The sequence below is a fragment of the Larimichthys crocea genome, chromosome XVII, assembly GCF_000972845.2.
Source record: "Larimichthys crocea isolate SSNF chromosome XVII, L_crocea_2.0, whole genome shotgun sequence".
Classification (NCBI taxonomy): Eukaryota; Metazoa; Chordata; class Actinopteri; family Sciaenidae; genus Larimichthys; species Larimichthys crocea.
Window position 1 is genome coordinate 15,184,507 of NC_040027.1, and position 19,947 is coordinate 15,204,453.

Below are 19,947 nucleotides of genomic sequence, written 5' to 3' on the forward strand. Positions count from 1 at the left end.
ATTTAAATGGTCAATAAATTAGATTGCATTAATGGATGTAGACACATGTTAGAGCAGCTTCTGGGTGTTGTTGTTGTTGGTGAGATGTGATTTATTGTGACTACCAGCTGAACTTAGGTAGGGACCTCTGCTCTGAAAGTTTCCCCTTATTTAAATAAACTAAAAAAGGAGCTAAAAGGGGGGAAAAAACACGACTTTTGTTGTGTCTATTTTCTTGAACCTAAAACCATGCTACAGCTGAGCCAGGCTGCACAACAGTATTGTTCGTGGGTGAACCCACGCCACACCCAAAGCACTCCCCGGAGGGTAACTGTGCAGGGGGTTCGCCGCCAATGAGCTCTCCGGAGCGGCGGAGCTCCTGCAGCGAGTGTGGCCGTTAAAGAAGCTCTGCTGCTGGGCTAACACCACCACAAACAAGGGGGTGGTGGTAGTGGGGGTCGACATACAGCTCCCCCTCGTCTCCCTAAAAAGAGAAACAAACTGCGTAGCGACTTAACAAAAGTAAAACTGCACATATCGCTAATTCACTGGTTTCCACATTAGCAATCCGTTAGCTCGGCTCGTTAGCTGAGTTAGCTAAAAGAGGGGGGGGGGGAGCGCATGATTTATTATCAGCGTTACATCAAACTCCTTCTCAGTGTGTGGCGGGGCGGCTGTATCTTCACGTGGGGCGTGAGGGGAGAAAATATAATAACGGCTGAAATAAAACTGTATCCAGATACAAACGGTGTGCGTTATTTAAAAACCCGGGCATGCTCATGTTCATCTCGCATCTCCCTTGTCTCCACCTCTTGTTGGGCGCCGTTTACTTTGATAACGGAGCATCCCGCACGTAAAAAGGAGCACATCCCTCCCCCCCAAAAAAAAACAAACGTTAGGTTAGCTAAAGCTAAAGCTCGACGAGCCGTTGGTGATTTTTTTTACATGATGCCGCAAACGATAACAAACTTTAACTCGTACAATATGTTACTGTAACTCACCCAAGTGTGCCGTTTTCTTCCTTCGTCCCTCTGATATTCCAGTGCTGCACATCAGAGGCCAACAAGAAGACAGCAGGCTAACAGTTTTTGTTTTTTTTTTAAGGCTAAAACGTCCCCACACACACACACACTTATATATATAAATATACACGCATATATACACACACACACACGACGATGCGCCTCGCAACAGCTGTGTTCTGTTTTGAATGAGGGCTGAGGGAGACGCACGGGGCGGGCGGAGCTTACAGCGTGCGGAGTGGAGCAGTCCGCCCATCATCCTCAGCACGCCGGCTTCAGTTTAGTTCTTTATATATATAAATATATATATATATGATATATAGAGAGACGCCTTTCTCTTTTTATTTAACATTATCCACATGTTTATAATCCAGTCTGTATAATGTTCATAGGCAGACATGGATAACACACACACTGCCTATTGTTTGGATAAAGCGCCCTGTGAGATTTGAAAAAGGCGCAAACTTCATGCGTTTGATTTGGACTCCCTCTTGTGGTCCAACAAGACTTGTACCAGCATCCTCTGATGAAGATGCACCGTTTAAAATGAGCTACAAAAAAAACTATATTTAAGAGATACAGGCAGGGGCGCCGCCAGGAATTTTGGGCCCCCATGACAAAAAAATCAAATTGGGCCCCCCTCCTCTGCACATCTCTAGGACCTAACTATCCCATCAAAAGCTTTACATAACTCTAATCACAGGCTTGCAACTGTTTTGCATCTACTAGTACTAGCACAATATTTACTGCTGGTGATTTGTACATGCATGCAAGTCTGCAGCGCAGTTCACTATTTGATGCGAGATTAAAAGTCACCATAAAAATGTGCTAAAGGCCTTTTTTTTTTTACAGTATCAATGTATTTTTATTGTAAAATTTCAAAATGGAAAATTCTCTTAACATTAATGAACGATTAAAAAAAAAGAAAAGTGAACAAACTTAAAAGATATATTAAATTTTCAATCATAATAAATTAACATCATCCTCTCAAAGCAATGAATTTTTTTTAACTTAGCTGCACATGTGTCAACAATATTCTTTGGGTCAGTCGTGGGCCCTTGGAATTGTCCCAACTTTTCCCTCCTATACAGCGCCACTGAAAATGAGGTACAAAAACACTATTTTTAAAAGGTACAGGGATGAGGGAGGTGTTGGGTAGCACTAAGGGTTATGAGGTTATTGTCTCCTTTGTTTTGTTTTTGTTTCGTTTTGGGGTTGTTGTTTTTTACTGTTTCTCTTTGTGCATGTGTGTATATGTGTATTGTATTAAGTGTATATGCAGGTTAAGTTATTCTTTTTATTTTTGTTTGCATATTCGAAATAAACACTTCAATCAATCAATCAATCAATCAATCAATCAATCAATCAATCAATCAATCAAATACTAACATTTTGTTATAAAAATTAGGATTATACTGGGGTTCAGGTGTTTTAATTCATATAGTGTGTATGTATCCTGTCTTTTGCATGTCTCGCGCACTTCCCTTATTTGGCCTGTGATTTAGGCTGGCAGGGAGAGATAATTATAAATCAGTAGTACAGGGTTAGGAAAGACAGGCTAGGGGAGTACCATTTGGATATGAATCATAATGCTCATCATTTTCACATGAGCAGAAAACCAAAAAAAAAAAAGTTATGATGTTATCAGTGGGGAGATGTCAGAGACAGCCCGTTTTTACAAAATGTATAAGAACCTATTGATAGAGCTCCTCAGGGAGCCTTTTCTCTGTAACCCCTTTTGTGTGTGCGTTACAAGAATGCACAAGAATAATAAATTCAACTTAAACTTTGATACTTTGGATCCAGTCTTCCTTACTAAAGGGTTTAAAATTGCCATAACGCATTTTTAAAATTTTTAAATGAAAAAATGAACGAATAAAAGTTAGATACAAATGCACTTTTCTGTAACTATTTTGTTTTCATTGTCACAATTATATATATATATTTTTTCAAAAAACAACAATGTAACCAAATCTAAACCAATCAGGCGTGAACAAATCTAAAAACCAGTTCTTCCTTTCTTTCACATTCAGATAACAAAGAATAAATTGTATGGAATAACGTTAAACTTCAAAGCTACAAATCTGAACCTCATGTTCATTCTAAACATGACTTATATAAGTAATGCAAAGTCTGTTAACATTTAGGTTAAAAATGTCTCACTCTTGCTCTTGTCTTTAACAAAAATCATTCAGAAAGTTATATTTTGTGTCACATCTGCAGATATATAACACCAGCCTGTCCTTAGTGTATTCAAATGCTTCATTATGTCAACCAAAAAAGCCACAATCTGCCAGCCATACAGTATCTGACAATGCTAGCAGGCCATGAATAATATATTATAAAAATTAAGCTTTGGGCCGCACTTTGGACATCCCTGCCCTACAGTGATTGTAAAACTACTCAACAATGTCCTAATGTAACAATTATATGGTTAAATTAAGGCTGCAAGGTTTTGTTCATATTAACTCAAATTAAATTCAGTTTTCTGGCAGATATTCATACATAATATATTATGTGAATGCATGACAATCCGATGACGGTGCACTGAGTTTAATCTATGTTTTAACCCTTTAGGTCCTTTGGAGTGCGCAGGATTTCTTTAAAAAACACTGTGGTGGCATCTGCCATCTTCTATGCATGTCTCATCATTTCTAAACCACACACACTGACTTACAACAAATCACAACTACTTTATTGCTTTCACATTTACATTATCTTGTATACATTTGGCTGAAATCTGCCTGTACAATAATCAAGTTAAATTTTGCTTCCTGAATTTTACTGTCTACAGACTGTAAATGAGGTAAACACATCCATTTAATCAGTCTTTCTCCTACCTCTGAACACCTTGAACAGTGCACATATATACTTGTTCCCATCAAACCTGACTGAACACTACATGTGTAGGCAAAAAAAAATCCCCAATGATTTAATCTAAGTGTGTCACATTCACTCCCCGAACTTGAGCTGCCTCTCCTTCTCTAAACCATGCAGCTCCTTTGCTCGATTCTTCAGCTCCTCTGCTTTCTTCTCATCCTTCGCCGTACCGTCACCAAGTTTGTACATACGACTTGCATTGGCACAGCCCCACACGTGTCCCAGCTCACAAGCCTTGTCGGCGTACTTCAAAGCTTGAGTCATATTGGGTGCCAGCCCTTTAGAATTGCCCTCAATGTAAAGAGCACTGAGGTTAAAGCAGGAAGGAGCAAAGCCACCGTCGCAGGCCTTCTCGTAGTACTGCCGAGCTGCTGTAAGGTCAGGTTCTCCCTCCATAGCTCGTCCATCATGGGCTAACAGACCAACGTTGTGGCAGGCATCTATAGACTTCTTTCCTCCGGCATTGCAGGAGCGCAGAAAGCAGGAGTACGCTGTTTTCAAGCACGACGTCACTCCACCTGGTGGGAAGAATTCAAACGCCTCATATGAATACTTTTATGGAGCTAAAATTTATCAAAATTAAAAGTAGAACTGAAGTATTTCATATTGTGTCCACATGTAAACAATGTCCTGATCACACAACTGTTGCCTTGAAGTTTCTTTATTACTAGTAAAACTCAAAAGGGTATTCAATTTACAATCATGTGAAGTGGTATATTGACCTAATCATTGATTTTAACCAGATAATCATTTAAACTAACACTGATCTCTCACAGTAGTCGGTCAAGTTGCAGTTACATTTTCATCCATCCATCCATGTTCTGTAACAAACGTATCCTTATCAGGGTTGCAGGGGGCTGAAGCTGATACCAGTCACCAGATCATCACACATAGAGACAAACAATCATTCATGCTCACAATTACGGGCAATTTAGAGTGACCAATTAACCTGCACGTCTTTGGACTGTGGGAGGTAGCTGGAGTACCCGGAGATAACCCACACAGACACAGGGGAGAACATGCAAACTCCACACAAACCCCTGATGTAATGCATAACATTAATTGGTACTGATCACATACACACATGACACATTTTCTGTCCTTTCAACATTAGAAACTTCTACAATTTTGTCCCAGTTTGTGTGACACAAAATGCAAACACCAGAGAGGGTAAATAAAGAAAGCGCGGGCTGTGTTACCTTTGCCTGTGACATGGTAAGCCCCCAGTTTATAGCAGCTCTCTCCATGTCCGTTTGTTTCACAGTTATGTTTGAGCACCTTTGCTGTAGATTCATAGTTTTTCTTCACCCCTTCCAAGTAGTCTGCTAGTCTTTGGCACCCTGAGAAAAAAACAAAGGATCAAACAATGAGGCAAACATAACTGAGATCAGTGTTTCAGCACCACTGATCTGTGAACAGCTCAGGATTTTTTCTTTCTTTCTTTATTGTTTGTTTGTTTGTTACCTTCAGGATCTTTCTCACTGTAGCACTGGAAGCTGTACTCCACTCCCAGATTATCCAAAAACTGCTTCACCTCTTTCTCATCTTCAAAGTTTATAAGTCCGGCCATGTTTCACCTGTTAAAAAAACTTCAAACTTATAATAATCACATGTGCTTGAAAAAGGCTTTTTGAAGCTTCCTCACTGCTGTGCACAGTGTGACCTTGGTGCATGCAACGACGTTGCAAAAAAACGTTTAAATAACGTTCAAAGAACACAAGAATGAGCACCGATACGTGGTAAAAAATGCTATAAATGTGTCTTGTGTAAAATATAAAATAATCTCCTCTGCAAAAAACAAGGAGGTGATCATGCATGCGTGCAGCTGGTGATCGCTTCCTCGTTTGATACCTCGCAGGCTTCCGTAGTCCAGCCTCCTTCACTCATGTACTTCCAGTGCTTTGACCTTTGTTTACTGTCTGTCTGGTCAAAAAATAGCTCCAACTGCCTGCTGTGTGCAACGAATAATCCCCCACCACCACCACACTGTCCTCTCCCCTGTCCAACCGAGCTCCAGTCGCTGTTAGTCGGCTTGTTTTGAATTATGAACTCCTGCACAGGACGCAGCTTTCGACATTTTTCCACGGAGATGGATTTTGCACAACAAGTGAGCTAGTTTCTTTTTGTGTGTGTATGTGTATGTGTGTGTGTGTGTCCGTTACCGTCACTCGGTTTTTTTTCCTTAGTTACCGTGTTTTGCACAAAAGCTAAACCGGCAGGTGAAGACTGCAAACTGAAGATAACACCAGTCTCGGTTGCATAAGCTACAAAAAAAAAAAGAGCAATGGCGAGCTTCCTAAGCACGGTAAGTCATAAACAGTCATTACGTGGCGTTATTATTTAAAAAAATTAAAAATAAATGTTCTAACATCGTTTTTTGTGCAGGATGATTCATCTCCAGCGGCTCTCACGGATCTGTGCCTGACCTATGTGAGCCAGAATCTGGAGTGTTTCTGCGTGAAGCGCCCTGATGGCTCCCTGTGCTTCAGAGAGGCTGTGCTCTTCCCACAGGAGCTGGCTGACCAGCTGCTGGCCAAGATGGCCACTGAAGGTATAAACCTTGCACCCCATTATATTCCTGCAGTTAAAAAGAGTTGTTGATTGTTTTGAGCCACTGTAAGTGAAGATCCGGTCTTTTTAAGACGGGTAAATCACCTGTCAAACTGTCCTGAATAACTGCAATCGAAGCCTGAATGACAAAATGTGTGAAATCTTTGATCCACTTTTCTCAAATCTTTTCCTGCCCTGGGTAAACAGAGAGTATATATGTTGTGCAAGACTCCTTCCCGCTCTGCATGAACCCAAGCATGACCCTTAACTCTTATTTTGGGTTGCTGTGGCTCGGAGGCTCGGGTCGTCCACTAATCAGAAGATCGGTAGTTCGATCCCTTCCAGTCAAATCAAATCAAATCAGATTTTATTTGTATAGCCCAAAGTCACAAAGTACATTTGCCTCAGAGGGCTTTACAATCTGTACAGGGAGTGACACCCTCTGTCCTTAGACCCTCGGTTTGAGTGAGGAAAAACTTGCCCACAAAAAACCCTTTAACAGGGAAAAAAGGTGGAAGAAACCTCAGGAAGAGCCACAGAGGAGGGATCCCTCTCCCAGGATGGACAGACGTGCAATGGATGTCACGTGTACAGGACAAATCTGCATGTCAAAGTGTCCTTGGGCAAGATACTGAATTGCTCCCGAAGGCTGTGCCATCAGTGTGTGAATGGGTGAATGAGACTGTTGAGTGGTCGCAAAAGACCAGAAAGGCGCTATATATATAAGTACAGTCCATTTACCGTTTATTTGATTCCTCTTCAGGTCCGCTGAATGACAGCACAGTGGGTGTGTTTCGTAACTGTGAATACCTGCGGCTGAGACGAGCCTGCATCCGTTCAGCTCGAATCTCTGCAGAGGCTTTCCAGAAAGCCCTCTGCCCGCACAGACTGCTGGAGCTGGACGCTGCCAGAGTCAATGCAGACCTCACTATTTCTGATATTCTACAGGGACTGGCCACCAATAAATATTGTCAGGTAGAAATGAGGAACATGTCGACATTTTCAAAATAAAGAAAAGAAGAAGAAGAAGATTAAAAATGTCTTTTTTCCTCAAACCTCCTGCAGGAGTCCCTCCAGCGACTCGTCTTAACAGGTCTAACGATGTCCTCGCTGGAGGAGCCAATCCGTTATCGCTTCAGCTCCCTGCAGGGCCTCCGCTCCCTCTCTCTAGCCAACGTAGACTTCTATGATTCTGGGCTTGTCGACGTGTGTTCCCTGCCTCGCCTCGAGAGCCTCGATCTCTCCAACACCTCAGTCACCAACCTGAGCCCGCTGCTGGGCCTGAAGGAGCGTCTGCGGTCGCTAACACTGCACCAGCTGAAAAGGCTGGAGATGAGCACGGCTCAGCTGCTCGGCGTCATCGGCCAGCTGAATGTACTGCAGGTTGGTGGAAGGATGGAGCTGTGTGTCTGATACTAAACCTGTTTCTGTTTGATTGGTTTGTGCAGAGACTAGCATGTTTCCCCCTGATTTCACCAGCCACGCTTGTTTGTGCTTTACTAAATATATTATTGTCTGTGTCTGTGTGAAACTCTGCCTATGCAGCACCTGGACATCAGTGATGATAAGCAGTTTACATCTGACGTGGCTCGTCAGCTGCTTGGACAGCCTGGGATCCTGCCCGCTCTTGTTTCCCTGGATGTGTCGGGGAGGAAACAGGTGTGTGTATGAGTATTTAGACAATGACACACACATTGCAATCGCAAAGAAGGCTACAAGTTTTAATGTCTTAAATGTGTGAATGTCGCAGGTGACAGATGCAGCTGTTAAGGCATTCGTTGAGGAGAGGCCAGGGATGACCTTTATGGGACTTCTGGCCACAGATGCTGGATTTTCTGATTTCCTCTCCGGAGAAGGGAATCTGAAGGTAGATATAGATGTGACATTAAGGTCGATAACAGTTCAGGTCCTACAGGTTTGTAAAGTGTCTTTTGTGTTTTTTTTTTTAACAGGTAACAGGAGAAGCCAACGAGACGCAGATCTGCGAGGCACTGCGTCGCTACAGTGAGAGGGAAGGTTTTGTGAGAGAAGCTCTGTTTCATCTGTTCAGCCTGACGCACGTCATGGAAAAACCCAGGCCTGACATCCTGAAGGTAAACCCACATTATTGTACCTGGAAATGAAGTCACTTTTCTCAATTCAATGATGATTTATTTTGCTTTAACTCTGAGAAAATAATGTAGATTGTCAGGTTTTATTGGTTTAAGCGTGCCGACCCAACACACACGATGTCATATCCGAACCACATATTTATGTAATACATGGCAAAATATCAACCGCATTTCAAAGTCACATACTTCCACTCAACCAAAGCACACTTCAAGTTCCTCATCTGCCTCATTTAACATGATATGACTTCCCTCTTCTCTTTGTTTGCTGTTTTTTTTTTTTCCTCTAGCTGGTAGTTTTGGGCATGAAGAATCACCCCGCCACTCTGAATGTCCAGCTGGCGGCCAGCGCCTGTGTGTTCAACCTGACGAAGCAAGACCTGGCGGCAGGAATGCCGGTGCGACTGTTGAGTACCGTCACTCAGCTTCTACTGGAGGCCATGAGGACATTCCCCAACCACCAACAGGTAACTTCATGCCTGCACCGCATGACCAAATCCAAGGGATATGTCACACATGCCATATCAGTCGTCAAAAACATCAATGACTGCATTTGGCACAGTTCACAGAGGAACGTTGAGAGAATAGTCACATGATTTTCCATGGAAGAAATATAACAATACAAGAGTGTTATGTTTCCTGTCGCTAGTTCCTGTTGATAACAAGCAGGTTTTGTTTTAAGGCACAGATGACCAAGGGGAATTGTCTGAGTACTTTATTTCCCCTTCACCACTTAAAACAACACACCAAAAAATAACAGAGTTTAAATCTGTTGATGCCACACAAACTCGTAATCAGGTGAATGGTGGTCAGTAATAAAATCAGAGTCTTCACTGAAACCAAACGCAGGGATCCAATCAGAACTGATAAAGAGCATTTGAATCTGTATAACAAAGCACAAAGAGTAAATCAACAGATTGTGTGAGGTCTTTGTAGTCAGATGTGTGGACCGACGTCTGTTTTGGTTTCTGTCTGTAGCTGCAGAAGAATTGCCTGCTGTCTCTGTGCAGCGATCGCATCCTGCAGGAGGTTCCATTCAACAGGTGAGAAAAGCTACTAATGATAACGTACCTTTCAAATGTTTATGTGCGTCAGCAGGAAACGGAAAAGTCAAACAATCGACAGGTTCTAACTTATTAAATCTGTCAAAGATGTACACTACGTTTACAGTCCAAATGTTTCTAAGGTTCGAAGCTGCCAAACTGGTGATGCAGTGGCTCTGCAACCACGAGGACCAGAACATGCAGAGGATGGCTGTCGCTATCATTTCCATACTGGCTGCCAAGGTATATGCTGTGTTGAATTAGTCATGCATTCTCAGCACATTTGTGGAGTTATTTCTAACCTCGTAGACGGTTTGCTTTTTCCAGTTGTCCACAGAGCAGACGGCTCAGCTGGGTGCAGAGCTGTTCATAGTCAAGGTAAGATCCTCATCTCTGCTCCGTTCTTTTCTGGCTTTACTATTTTACCAAATGTGTTCATAGAAATTATGCTTCCCCTTCACTCCCCTCTACAGCAACTGCTCCACATTGTGCGTCAGAAGGCCACTCAGGGCATGGTGGACGCCACCCTCAAATTCACACTGAGTGCACTCTGGAACCTCACTGACGAGTCACCAACAACCTGCCGCCACTTTATCGAGAACCAGGGCCTGGACCTGTTTATTAAAGTTCTAGAGGTACAAAGAAGAAATGTCAGCATGTGGAAAACAACTCCGAGCAGATTACCGTGCTAGTCATGTGTTGCTCTGTATAAGTATGTATACCTTTGGGGCACGTTGACTTACTGTTATTTTCTTTCCATACCTCCCCCTCTGCAGTCCTTCCCCAACGAGTCTTCCATTCAGCAGAAGGTTCTCGGACTCCTGGTGAGTTTACCGCCCTCTCGTTACCCTTTAGGAAAAACAGAATGTTTTGAATAAATTTCCAGCATTAAGACATCATTATTCCCTTTTCAACTTTTGTTGTGCAGAACAACATAGCAGAGGTCGGGGAGCTGCATGGAGAGCTGATGGTGCAAGGATTTCTGGACCACATCAGCACTCTGCTGCACAGCCCAGAGGTGGAGGTCAGCTACTTCGCCGCAGGCATCCTCGCACACCTGACGTCACGAGGAGAGGAAGCCTGGACGCTCAGCCCTGACCTTCGATCCTCGCTGTTAGAGCAGCTGGTAGGAATCAGCTGAAGTATACATGATGATACACGGCTATTTTGAAAAGTTGGTTTGAGTCTTTTAACATTTGTGTGTCTCTCTAGCATGCTGTCATCATAAAGTGGCCCCCGCCTGAGTGTGAAATGGTGGCCTACAGGTGAGACGCAACGACTTTTCTTAGAGGGCTATAGACACAAATGCAGCACATACTAAACATGTCCTTATTGTCTCGTTCTGTAGGTCATTTAATCCCTTCTTTCCCCTACTGGAGTGCTTTCACACCCCCGGTGTGCAGCTGTGGGCGGCCTGGGCCATGCAACATGTCTGCAGCAAGAACGGTGAGACTCGTGTGTACACGCACATACAAAAACCAAATGTTTTTTTTATTGATAGTACAGCTGAAGATAGACAGGAAGCAGGGGGCAGAGTGACACGCAGTAAATTAGCCGTCCGATGCGGGATTCGAACCGGGGCCAGCTGCAGCAAGGACTATACTCTCCACACACGGGGCGGCCGCCTAACCCACTACGCTACCGACCGCCCCCAAAAACCAAATGTTATTCTAGTTTTATGAACTTGCAATTTACACAAATTATTCATTGACATCTGTACACGAAGTTACTCATTCACCTACCGTGTCTTTGCAGCCGCCCGCTACTGCAGCATGCTATTGGAGGAGGGAGGCCTGCAGCAGCTGGAGCTCGTTCACACACACCCACAGACCCACAAAGACGTGAAACAGTTGGCAAAGAGCATTCTGGAGAGCCTGCAGAACCACAGAGCCCGCACCGGCCAGCCCGCACAAACACAGACAAGTCGGCGGCCGCCACAACAATAACCTCACAGAGGTAAAGACTCGCTACGCCAGCGGTCATTTCGCAATGTCAGTTTCACAATGGCTCATTCTTTTGACATTTCCTCTTTCAGAAAAATGAGGCTGACCAAGAGGAGGACGTCGGCCGGCTCCCACCACAGAGGGGATTTTGTACGCGTCTGTGTATCCTCGCACAAACACACTTTACCAAGAATCCCTAGAAAGTAAAACATAAAGGACAAAGACAAACGCAATTCTTTGTACACACAAACACTAACTTTATTTATTTTCTTTGTGGTCGTTTCGAAACAACAATATTTCTGCGTGTGCTAACCTTGTGATTAAAAAACTTAAATTATGAGAACTGTTGGTCAGTTAAGCTCAAATTTCAACATGAGGTCTGTGTCGGCGCTCGCTCGCTCGCTCTTGTTAGTCTGACATTGACATCGTGATGACTTCCGTACCAAAAAACGCCCGCACATACAACTTTCCGCTTGGGATCAAACCCCGAGGTTCCTGTACATTGCTGAAGACTCCGGTCGTCCAAATTGGTGGATAAGCTCATTAGATATATACGCATGACGCTGCTGTGAGCTCAAGCATGCTGGAGTTTGTCTCAATGCTTGCACTGTTCATTTTAGGAATGCCTGCTTGTTTGTTTATAGCAGTGTTCTCTCTGTTCACTGAAACCCACCCCCTCTGGGTCCGCAATACTGCTGTTGCTCTCCTCCTCATTTAGTCTTCTATCGGCTAATACCTTTGATCTGATGTGACAGGATACTTGCCAGGGGTGTTTTCACTGGGTTCAAATGTTCCAAACATTTAAGATGAAAAGCCCTAAATTAATAGAGAGAAGTTCTATCTATTTGAGCGGCTCCAGTTTTCTTTTGTAAACATTTGGCAGCCCCAAAATCATATCAGGGGTCAGACGAGAGAAGATCCAGAGAAGAATTTACATGATAACTTGAAATTAGGCCATCCGTTATGTCCGCTAAAGGGCAAAAATGCTCTCTGGACACAAATGGCTATAATGACGTGGTCAGTATTATCATGATGGATGTGTGTATCGAGTAACGACCGTTTTCTCTTCGAGAAACTCGTGTATATATCAGTTATGTTCGCTGTGCTTCCCAATGCGTCCGGGTGTCTTAAAGACAGAGACGGCACTTGGGTGTGAGCATGTGTATGTACGTCTGTACAAGTAGCTGCGTCTTAAAGAAGTGTATGTAATTTGTACATAAGCGATGGTAACTGTGTGTTCGGGACTTGGCTGCATGGAAACTATTACACTATATGTTCCATTGTTTGCTTATCTGATTAAGAACAACCTAGGAGTGTTGTTTACCCAGAGATAGTGGGAGTGTTATCAGAAATATTCAAGGGTATTTTTCTGTTCTGAAACTTTGGGCCATGTGATATTAGTATACTCTAGGGTGGCTTTTTACCAGGTACGCTTCTGCAGTCCAGATAAGCCTCCATTTGCTGTAACAGCTGACCCATGACGCCCACGTTCTTCTTCTTTTGCATCTGAGGTGTTGGTTCTCATTAAGGCCCCTTCATCTGTCTCTATGCAATCATAATTAATGTTTCCACAAACTGCTGTCAAACCATTTCAAAGACATTTCTAGGCATCAACAGGAACAACGACAGGTCACAGGACTTGTAGAGGTAACTTGTATTCTAATAGAGGTAAAGATAATATATTGGCGACTAAGTGGTACTCGGCTGTCGGCAAAATATACATACATGAATCATGGCCTTATTGTTTTTTGTAAATCGGTTGTTGTTGGATGAGCTTGCTAATTATGCGTGTGTCCTGAGCTGATCTCATCAGCTTTAACAAGGGCAAAGAGCAGCAGACGACAGAATCCGATTTTGTATTTTTGCTCCTGATAATGTCGGATTAAAAACATCTCCCTCGATGAAGGCCAGTTTAATTTTACACACGGATTTATATCAGGTGGAAGATGCAAAAGTTAAGATACTGTTTGTCTGCTAGGACTGTGCCATGTTGCTGCTGAGAGTCACGTTTTCAAGTTTGGAAATAAAGAATGTACATTCCCAGAAACTGGACATGATGCAGTTGTCTTTTTATTCCAAACATGAAATATGTTAACAGTACATAACAGTACAAATCTACTTTTGTCATATTACATGGTCACCTTTGAGAACTCACAGAGACCTTAACTAATGTATTGACACTGGTGAGCGATCACAAACACTATCAATGGGAGTTAACTACTTATCATGACAAGTTTATTCCCCAGTGTACCGTGGGGGTCTCTTCTCTATGAAGGCAGCCATACCCTCCTGTCTGTCCCGTGTTGGGATGACCTGAAAAGAGAGTTACAACAGATGACCTGACTAGACTGATCATTTAACAAAGCATAGGGTTGTTAGAGTATTTTTCAAATATTAAATAAGCACTGGAAGTCTTACCCGAGCATAACACATCCTCTCTATTGCCATCGCTGAACCGATGTCAACCTGGAAGAAACAACTTTCAGTCAGTGCTATCACTTACGCCAGCAAAATGAGATTAAAAACAATGAATCATGATTTACCTCAACGCCTCTGTTCATTGCCTCTTTTGCCATCCGCACAGCGATGGGACCCTGAACAACGGAAATGTTGGAATTAATAAGACACCTTACACTGAAGTTACTAAAACAAGACGTGACCAACTGAAAACAACTAAAGGTGAACAACAGTTTACTCATCGTGAGGAGTACTACTCCTCTATGTGGCTTTGGCCACCACCATGTTGGCAGTCCTGCTTCTTCGGCCTACCAGGCTAATCTAAAAATCTAAAGGCGGGTTGAATGACACTTGGGTGCTAAACAAGATCTGTAAATCAAAGCGGCCACGCTGTTAATTATACATAACTTTAGGCCTCAATACAATTTGAACAGGTGAGTTGTATAAAAATTCACTCTCAGTACAGTTGTCATGAACAGGTAAATTAGCTATAGAGACCAAAACTGTTTTTTGTACCAGGCTGTAAACATGTTTATTTCTGCTGTGAAGTTGGACATTTGAACATGGGGGCTTATGAAGATTTACTCTTGGTCGCTTGCGCTTGGTCAAATCTCAGAAAAATAACCCAGATGATCTCAGCTTGAGCTTGGATTTATAACAGGAAACCTAAATTACAAACTGTGGATGTGGAGTTTAAATGATGTTGGTGTTTGCATGGCAGGAAAAGTCTAATACTGACTGAGTACTAAAATTCAGGATATCTTTGCAACTGTAGCACTGATTTTAACCACTTCACATTTTCTATTTTTAATCTCTCGCCTGCCAAAACCGCAAACATTAAAATTTAAGAATATGCTCAAATTCAACTGTACATACATTTCAAACAGGCTTACTTCCTTTGTCTTATAAAATTCACAGCAACCCTAACAGAAAAAACCGAGGGCACGAACAGCTTATTATCTCCTCCATCCTTCCTCACTTTCATTCAATCCAAATTCCTGTCAATCATTCAATCCGCACCAACACAAGCATGTGTCGGTTAATGTGTGTGTGTGTGTGTGCGCGTCTGTGTGGTGCTATTTGTGGTCCGTTTCTCCACTTGGCTGCCACTCTGGCCCCGCCAACTGTGGGCATCTGAAACAGAGTGAAAGAAATATGGAGCGACAGAGGCCTGGAGAGAGAGGAAGAGAGGAGAGGGGGAAGGTGGGAAGGAAAGACCAGGAAAAGAGAGAGAGAAAGGCAGAATGAAAAGAGGAGATAAGTAAGCAGAGGAGAAACAGGGAGGAAGAGCAGATTGTTGCCTGGAGGAGGAGGAGGGATGCATCAGTATCTGAGCTGTAGCAGAGAGGAGAAAGTGTGTTTGTATTCTAACCTGGGGCAGTATCTCTCTAGCCAGGCTGAGTGCCTCTCTGTAGGCAGCGTCTCCTGTCTGGTTCTGTTCTACAGCTCTGTTTACGAGCCCCATCTCCAGAGCTGTCTGCCCTCCCACACGCCTACCTGATAACAGACAGACAGAGAGAGAGAGTGTGATACAGGAAACCCTCGCTGAATGATAAGGATGTCACAGTTTTTTCTAGAATACCACCTGTGAAGATGAGCTCCTTGGCCAGAGTGATGCCCACCATCCGCGGCAGCCGCTGACTGCCCCCTGCAGGGCAAACCACATCAACAAGGTCAACTTCAGCACAGCTGATTTGTCTTTATACTTTGCAAGGTCATTATTTTTTTGTGTGTGACCTCTTGTTTCGTCTTACCCGCCCCCGGGAGCAGCCCCCGTGTCGTCTCAATCAGACCCATCTGTGCGGAATATGCTGAAACACACACAGAGGACAGCTGAAGGTCTGCACTGCTGAGTGCCATTAAGCCAGGGAGGGCGTTAAGTCTGACTGATGCTTCTGTCGGAGCAACAGTCGAAAACACCTGCTCACCTAGCACCTCAGTGCTCAGCCAATCACAGAGCCGCCATGACTGATTTAACCAATTGCGTGTAGATTCAGCTACGTGAACAGCTGGGCAGATGTGTCTGGCTTCACCAACTATCATTAGTCCCTGAGCTCAGCAGCAGATCATTAGTGCTGACCGAAAAACATATATCTCCAAAATGTCAACTTCTCAGAGCAACAACAGATTTGTTGTTGACCGCTGTGCATTTCTGTAGAGTATTTTTAATTCTTAATATCCAATTTTGCACTTTTATTGTCCCCGAAGCAGCTTTAAGATACTTAAAATCATATTCTTCCACAGACTTTTGATGGCTGCACCATTTAATCGAATGGATATTGTCAAAATGATGCTTGTAATGTCTGACTGCTTCCTTTAAAGTGGTTTCTTAGTCCACATATGTTTTAACAAAAGCAAAGGTTTTCTATTCTATTTCTATTCTAATTAGTAACAATCTGTTTTTTCTGTATTAATTAATCTGATGATTAACTTTATTGTTTTTTCTATAAAAAGGCAGAAAATTGTTCTTCTTTCTTTCTTTGTGAAAATCCAAAGATATTCAGTTTATTATCATGCGTGACATAGAAAAGCACCAAATCTCTTATTGAGAAGATAAAAACAGCAAATGGTTGGCTTTTTTTTTTTACTAAAACCACTATTCAATTATCAAAGTATCAGTCAACTGATTAATTAATCGACTACTGGACTGTGGAGGTGGGCTGTGTTGGCATCCAGCTGCAGGAGAGAGCAGCACCGGGTGAGTGGATTGACATAGATGGACCTGAAGCCAGGCAGAAGCGCCCACCAGTTCGAGTGGAACTTTCTGTTACTGAGCTGATTAAATCCGGAGGACGTGCGCATAAGATACTTGGCAGACCATAGCGTACAGAAGACATTTATTTACTGTATTAAACTGTATGTGTCTGCAAAGTGTAAGTAAAATAATCGTCATCTATTCGGACTGTTGTGGCAGTGAAACCTGCTACGGTAAAACTTAACTTTGCAGATAAATACAAAGAATAAATGAAAACTTGGGCTCATAAAATGAGATTAGATAGAAGCTACTGTCCCGACCATTTATGATGAAGTAATCTGTCGTTACAGGTCGCACATGAGCTGTGAGAAGTTGCTTTTAGAGTCCTAAGCGGTATTTTAGAACGAAGAAAAAAAAGGTAGATTTAATCAAAATTAGACTTAAGTTGGTGTAAGTGTTTTTCCTTCCTCTTTCCTGTCTTGTGACCCCTCAGAGTATTTCTTCTTCCCACTTGGGGAGTCTTGACATCACAGCTTGAGAACCACTGCTCTAATCCACACTGATGTGATGTGGGAGTTGTCAGTCTCAACCACTGATCTAATACGACTGGATTGGTGACAGCTGTAAGGGGACGCGACATCCCTTTTCATAGCCCTTTAACATCACCTGAAGGAGGGGAAGGAGGATATCAAAACTGCTGACTCATCCAGTTCAGCGTTCGTAGGTGGATGTTCACTCACCGGCAGTGCGAAGGTCACAGGCCAAGGCCACTTCCAACCCACCTCCGAGGGCAACGCCATCCATCGCTGCAATGGTCGGCATGGGCAACGATGCTGCCAGAGACATAACAACGAAGAGAGAAAAGCTCATACATGTATACACATATGGTGAGGAAATAAACGTTCAGTCTTAACATAACATGTTCTCTTTCTTACCTATCTGAGTCATGAGGGATCGCAGGCCGTGAACAAACAGATCAGACTCAGTGTTGTTCATCAGAGCTCTCTCTTTCAGGTCTGCACCTATGAAAAACATCACGATGATACCACCATCACGCACGGAGCGAGGCGCGGCAGGTATCAGATGTTACAGAAGATACTTACCTGCGCAGAAAACACCTGGCACCAAACTCCTGAAGACAACCACACGCACTGCTGAGTCACTGGACAGAGTGGACACCAGCTCCCTCATCTACACACACATGGGACACGGTGTCTTAGTGTGTTTGTGTGTGTTTATGAGTGTGTGTGACGTAGAGGTTTGCTCACCTGTGACACAAACACATGGCCCAGGGCGTTTCTTGCCTTGTGTCGGCACATCAACACCTCCACTACACCTGTGAAGAAGAACGACAGATCAGCAACTGGCAGTTCATTCACATTTTTTAATGAACTGACTGTTTTTGTTAAAACTGTGAATTGGTGACAACACTTGAGGCTTCCCGCTGTGTTCTTCGTGCACAACTCCATCACCTTCTACAGGAAGCCACAATAGAGGAAAATTAGCAACAACTGGAAAGAAAGAAAGGTGGTTCGGGCATCTAATTAGGGTGCGTCCTAGAAGCCTTCCTTTGGATGTGTCTGGGCACATCCAACTGGAAAGAGACCCCAGGGCAGACCCAGAACTTGCTGAAGGGACTACAGTATATAGCTCATCTGGGAATGCCACAAGATCCCCCAGGGGGAGCTGTAATGCATTGCTGGGGAGAAGGAACGCCCTGTTAAACCTGCTGTCACGTGGAAGGAAGTAGATGGATGGAAAGAAAGAAAGAGCAGACTTAGACTTAGAAAGATGCAGGATAAAAGTAATACTAATAATTAAGTCAGTAAAACAGGCCCTTAATCATCCATCCATTTTCCATATCAGGGTGGGCAATCCCAGCTGACATTGGGTGAGAGGCAGGGTACACCTTGGACAAGTTGCCAGTTCATTACAGGGCTGACACACAGAGACAAACAACCATTCACACTCACATTTACACTTTAGAGTCACCAATTAACCTGCATGTATTCGGACTGTGAGGGGAAGCCGGAGTACCCGGTATGAACCCACTGATCAATCAACAGAAAAATAATGGGCTACAATTTTGAAAACCAGTGAATAAAAAGCAGAACTTCAAGCAGAAATGGCAAAAAAAAAAAAAGGTAAAATGTAAGAATTATCTGTGTTCTTCTATCTTATATTGAAACTAACTAAATATTGGGGGGGTTTGGAGAAACTAACCGGAGTAATGTGGGTTATTTTATGTTTCCTGACAACAAATCTACTATTTGAGAGAATAGTAAGTAGATAAATAAATTAAATAATGATGTGGCAATCGTTCATTTCACACCTGGCATATGGACACTCCTGAGTATGTGTAGAATAGTGAGTAAGTGAACAAGGGAGGACAAAGGGGAAGGCAAAGGTGGACAAACACTCCTTATCTGAGTCATGCTCCTTATCTATATTATTTTATACTGCTTGATCCTTATATTCTTTTATTCCATCTGTTTAATATCTATGAATGTACATGAATATATTTTCATATATATATTTATATAGGTGGAAATGACCACTAACATAATGATATGTAACAACAGGGAACTGACTCCATAACTCATAATTATGAGAAGAAAGTGTCCAGTATGATTGATTCACACAGGTCTGATCTCTCATCATTATTGTCCTCCATTAGTATTAATTAGAGAAGCATTTATTCACCAATTGTCAAGTCTGATTCGTTCCTCGCTTGTTTTTTTAATTATCTAATTATTAATTAATCATTAGCTCCTATATAAACCTCGAGTTACCCATTAACTAACGCTTCACTTTCAGTCAGTTCTGTGGTAACTTATTAAAATGTCCTGCCCCACATTGTAAAGTTCATCAGTGTGATTATGAACGATGTTAAATCACATGTCAGTGTGTCCCCCTACCATCGTCTTCTCCATCTAACCGCTTCACATCCACCTCCACAGGTTTCGCCGCCTCCGTGTGCTGCCTGCGGCTGTGTGCGCGACTGCACGCCGTCAGAGGGCGATCGCCACCGGCCAGCAGACGCGCTCCGTCCCGGGGAATCAGATGGACAGTTCTGCCGTGCGTTTCCCGCAGAATCACGCCCATCCACCGGCTCGATGAGCCCCTGGGACCTACAAGTCTGCGGAGGAGGGTTGTCATGTTGTGTGTTTCTTGAGTAGTTTGGCTCACAGAAGGAGGAAGGCTTCTCCAGGAGAGAACCAGGAAGTTTGGAGCAGGTACCCTTTCCTGGAGGAGGAGGAGCAGGGACTT

At 43.2% G+C, this 19,947-nt stretch overlaps 4 protein-coding genes across 8 annotated transcripts in view; 1 reads left to right on the forward strand and 3 right to left on the reverse strand.

Moving 5' to 3' along the window:
- The window catches only part of ralgps2 (Ral GEF with PH domain and SH3 binding motif 2), a 68,574-nt gene extending 67,321 nt beyond the window's left edge, over nt 1–1,253 (reverse strand). The window contains exon 1 of one of the 3 annotated variants that reach the window (XM_027290061.1): nt 981–1,253. The gene's annotated coding sequence lies outside the window, so the exon portion shown is untranslated. The remainder of the gene's footprint in view (nt 1–980) is intronic. The other 2 variants (XM_010739768.3, XM_010739769.3) reach the window with 2 other exon arrangements.
- Nucleotides 1,254–3,362: 2,109 nt separating this feature from the next.
- coa7 (cytochrome c oxidase assembly factor 7) lies at nt 3,363–5,799 on the reverse strand. 2 transcript variants are annotated; one of them, XM_027290075.1, is made up of 4 exons: nt 5,733–5,799; nt 5,346–5,458; nt 5,081–5,221; nt 3,363–4,399 (listed from the first exon to the last, which is right to left on the reverse strand). In XM_027290075.1, the coding sequence occupies exons 2-4, from the start codon at nt 5,449–5,451 to the stop codon at nt 3,954–3,956; spliced, it is 693 nt and encodes a 230-aa protein (XP_027145876.1). In that variant the 5' UTR covers nt 5,452–5,458; nt 5,733–5,799; the 3' UTR covers nt 3,363–3,953. The 2 variants fall into 2 exon arrangements, with proteins under 2 accessions (XP_027145876.1, XP_027145875.1); XM_027290074.1 differs by having other exon boundaries at nt 5,697–5,791.
- zyg11 (zyg-11 family member, cell cycle regulator) lies at nt 5,795–11,538 on the forward strand. 2 transcript variants are annotated; one of them, XM_027290060.1, is made up of 18 exons: nt 5,795–5,988; nt 6,068–6,186; nt 6,267–6,432; nt 7,195–7,406; nt 7,497–7,814; nt 7,977–8,090; nt 8,182–8,298; nt 8,384–8,524; nt 8,830–9,006; nt 9,518–9,582; nt 9,726–9,825; nt 9,910–9,960; nt 10,056–10,217; nt 10,359–10,406; nt 10,511–10,708; nt 10,795–10,847; nt 10,931–11,028; nt 11,338–11,538. In XM_027290060.1, the coding sequence occupies exons 2-18, from the start codon at nt 6,166–6,168 to the stop codon at nt 11,526–11,528; spliced, it is 2,232 nt and encodes a 743-aa protein (XP_027145861.1). In that variant the 5' UTR covers nt 5,795–5,988; nt 6,068–6,165; the 3' UTR covers nt 11,529–11,538. The 2 variants fall into 2 exon arrangements, with proteins under 2 accessions (XP_027145861.1, XP_027145860.1); XM_027290059.1 differs by lacking the exon at nt 6,068–6,186.
- A 2,039-nt stretch (nt 11,539–13,577) lies between these two features.
- echdc2 (enoyl CoA hydratase domain containing 2) lies at nt 13,578–19,947 on the reverse strand. Its single transcript, XM_019276346.2, has 11 exons — nt 19,596–19,947; nt 17,946–18,013; nt 17,781–17,868; nt 17,613–17,699; nt 17,418–17,510; nt 15,737–15,793; nt 15,568–15,630; nt 15,355–15,479; nt 14,069–14,119; nt 13,944–13,991; nt 13,578–13,838 (listed from the first exon to the last, which is right to left on the reverse strand). The coding sequence occupies exons 1-11, from the start codon at nt 19,834–19,836 to the stop codon at nt 13,761–13,763; spliced, it is 999 nt and encodes a 332-aa protein (XP_019131891.2). The 5' UTR covers nt 19,837–19,947; the 3' UTR covers nt 13,578–13,760.

What these genes read in the sequence shown, in the direction of transcription:
- coa7 (XM_027290075.1), bottom strand. Translation starts at nt 5,451, where the DNA reads ATGGCCGGACTTATAAACTTTGAAGATGAGAAAGAGGTGAAGCAGTTT. An exon ending in CAGTGAGAAAGATCCTGAAG is followed by an intron (nt 5,222 to 5,345) that starts GTAACAAACAAA and finishes TTTTTTTCTCAG; the next exon opens with GGTGCCAAAGACTAGCAGAC. An exon ending in TTACCATGTCACAGGCAAAG is followed by an intron (nt 4,400 to 5,080) that starts GTAACACAGCCC and finishes TCTTCCCACCAG; the next exon opens with GTGGAGTGACGTCGTGCTTG.
- zyg11 (XM_027290059.1), top strand. Translation starts at nt 5,926, where the DNA reads ATGAACTCCTGCACAGGACGCAGCTTTCGACATTTTTCCACGGAGATG. An exon ending in AGATGGATTTTGCACAACAA is followed by an intron (nt 5,989 to 6,266) that starts GTGAGCTAGTTT and finishes TTTTTTGTGCAG; the next exon opens with GATGATTCATCTCCAGCGGC. An exon ending in CAGGAGGTTCCATTCAACAG is followed by an intron (nt 9,583 to 9,725) that starts GTGAGAAAAGCT and finishes AATGTTTCTAAG; the next exon opens with GTTCGAAGCTGCCAAACTGG.
- echdc2 (XM_019276346.2), bottom strand. Translation starts at nt 19,836, where the DNA reads ATGACAACCCTCCTCCGCAGACTTGTAGGTCCCAGGGGCTCATCGAGC. An exon ending in GCCAGGTGTTTTCTGCGCAG is followed by an intron (nt 17,700 to 17,780) that starts GTAAGTATCTTC and finishes TGTTTTTCATAG; the next exon opens with GTGCAGACCTGAAAGAGAGA. An exon ending in CTAGAGAGATACTGCCCCAG is followed by an intron (nt 14,120 to 15,354) that starts GTTAGAATACAA and finishes TCCGTTGTTCAG; the next exon opens with GGTCCCATCGCTGTGCGGAT.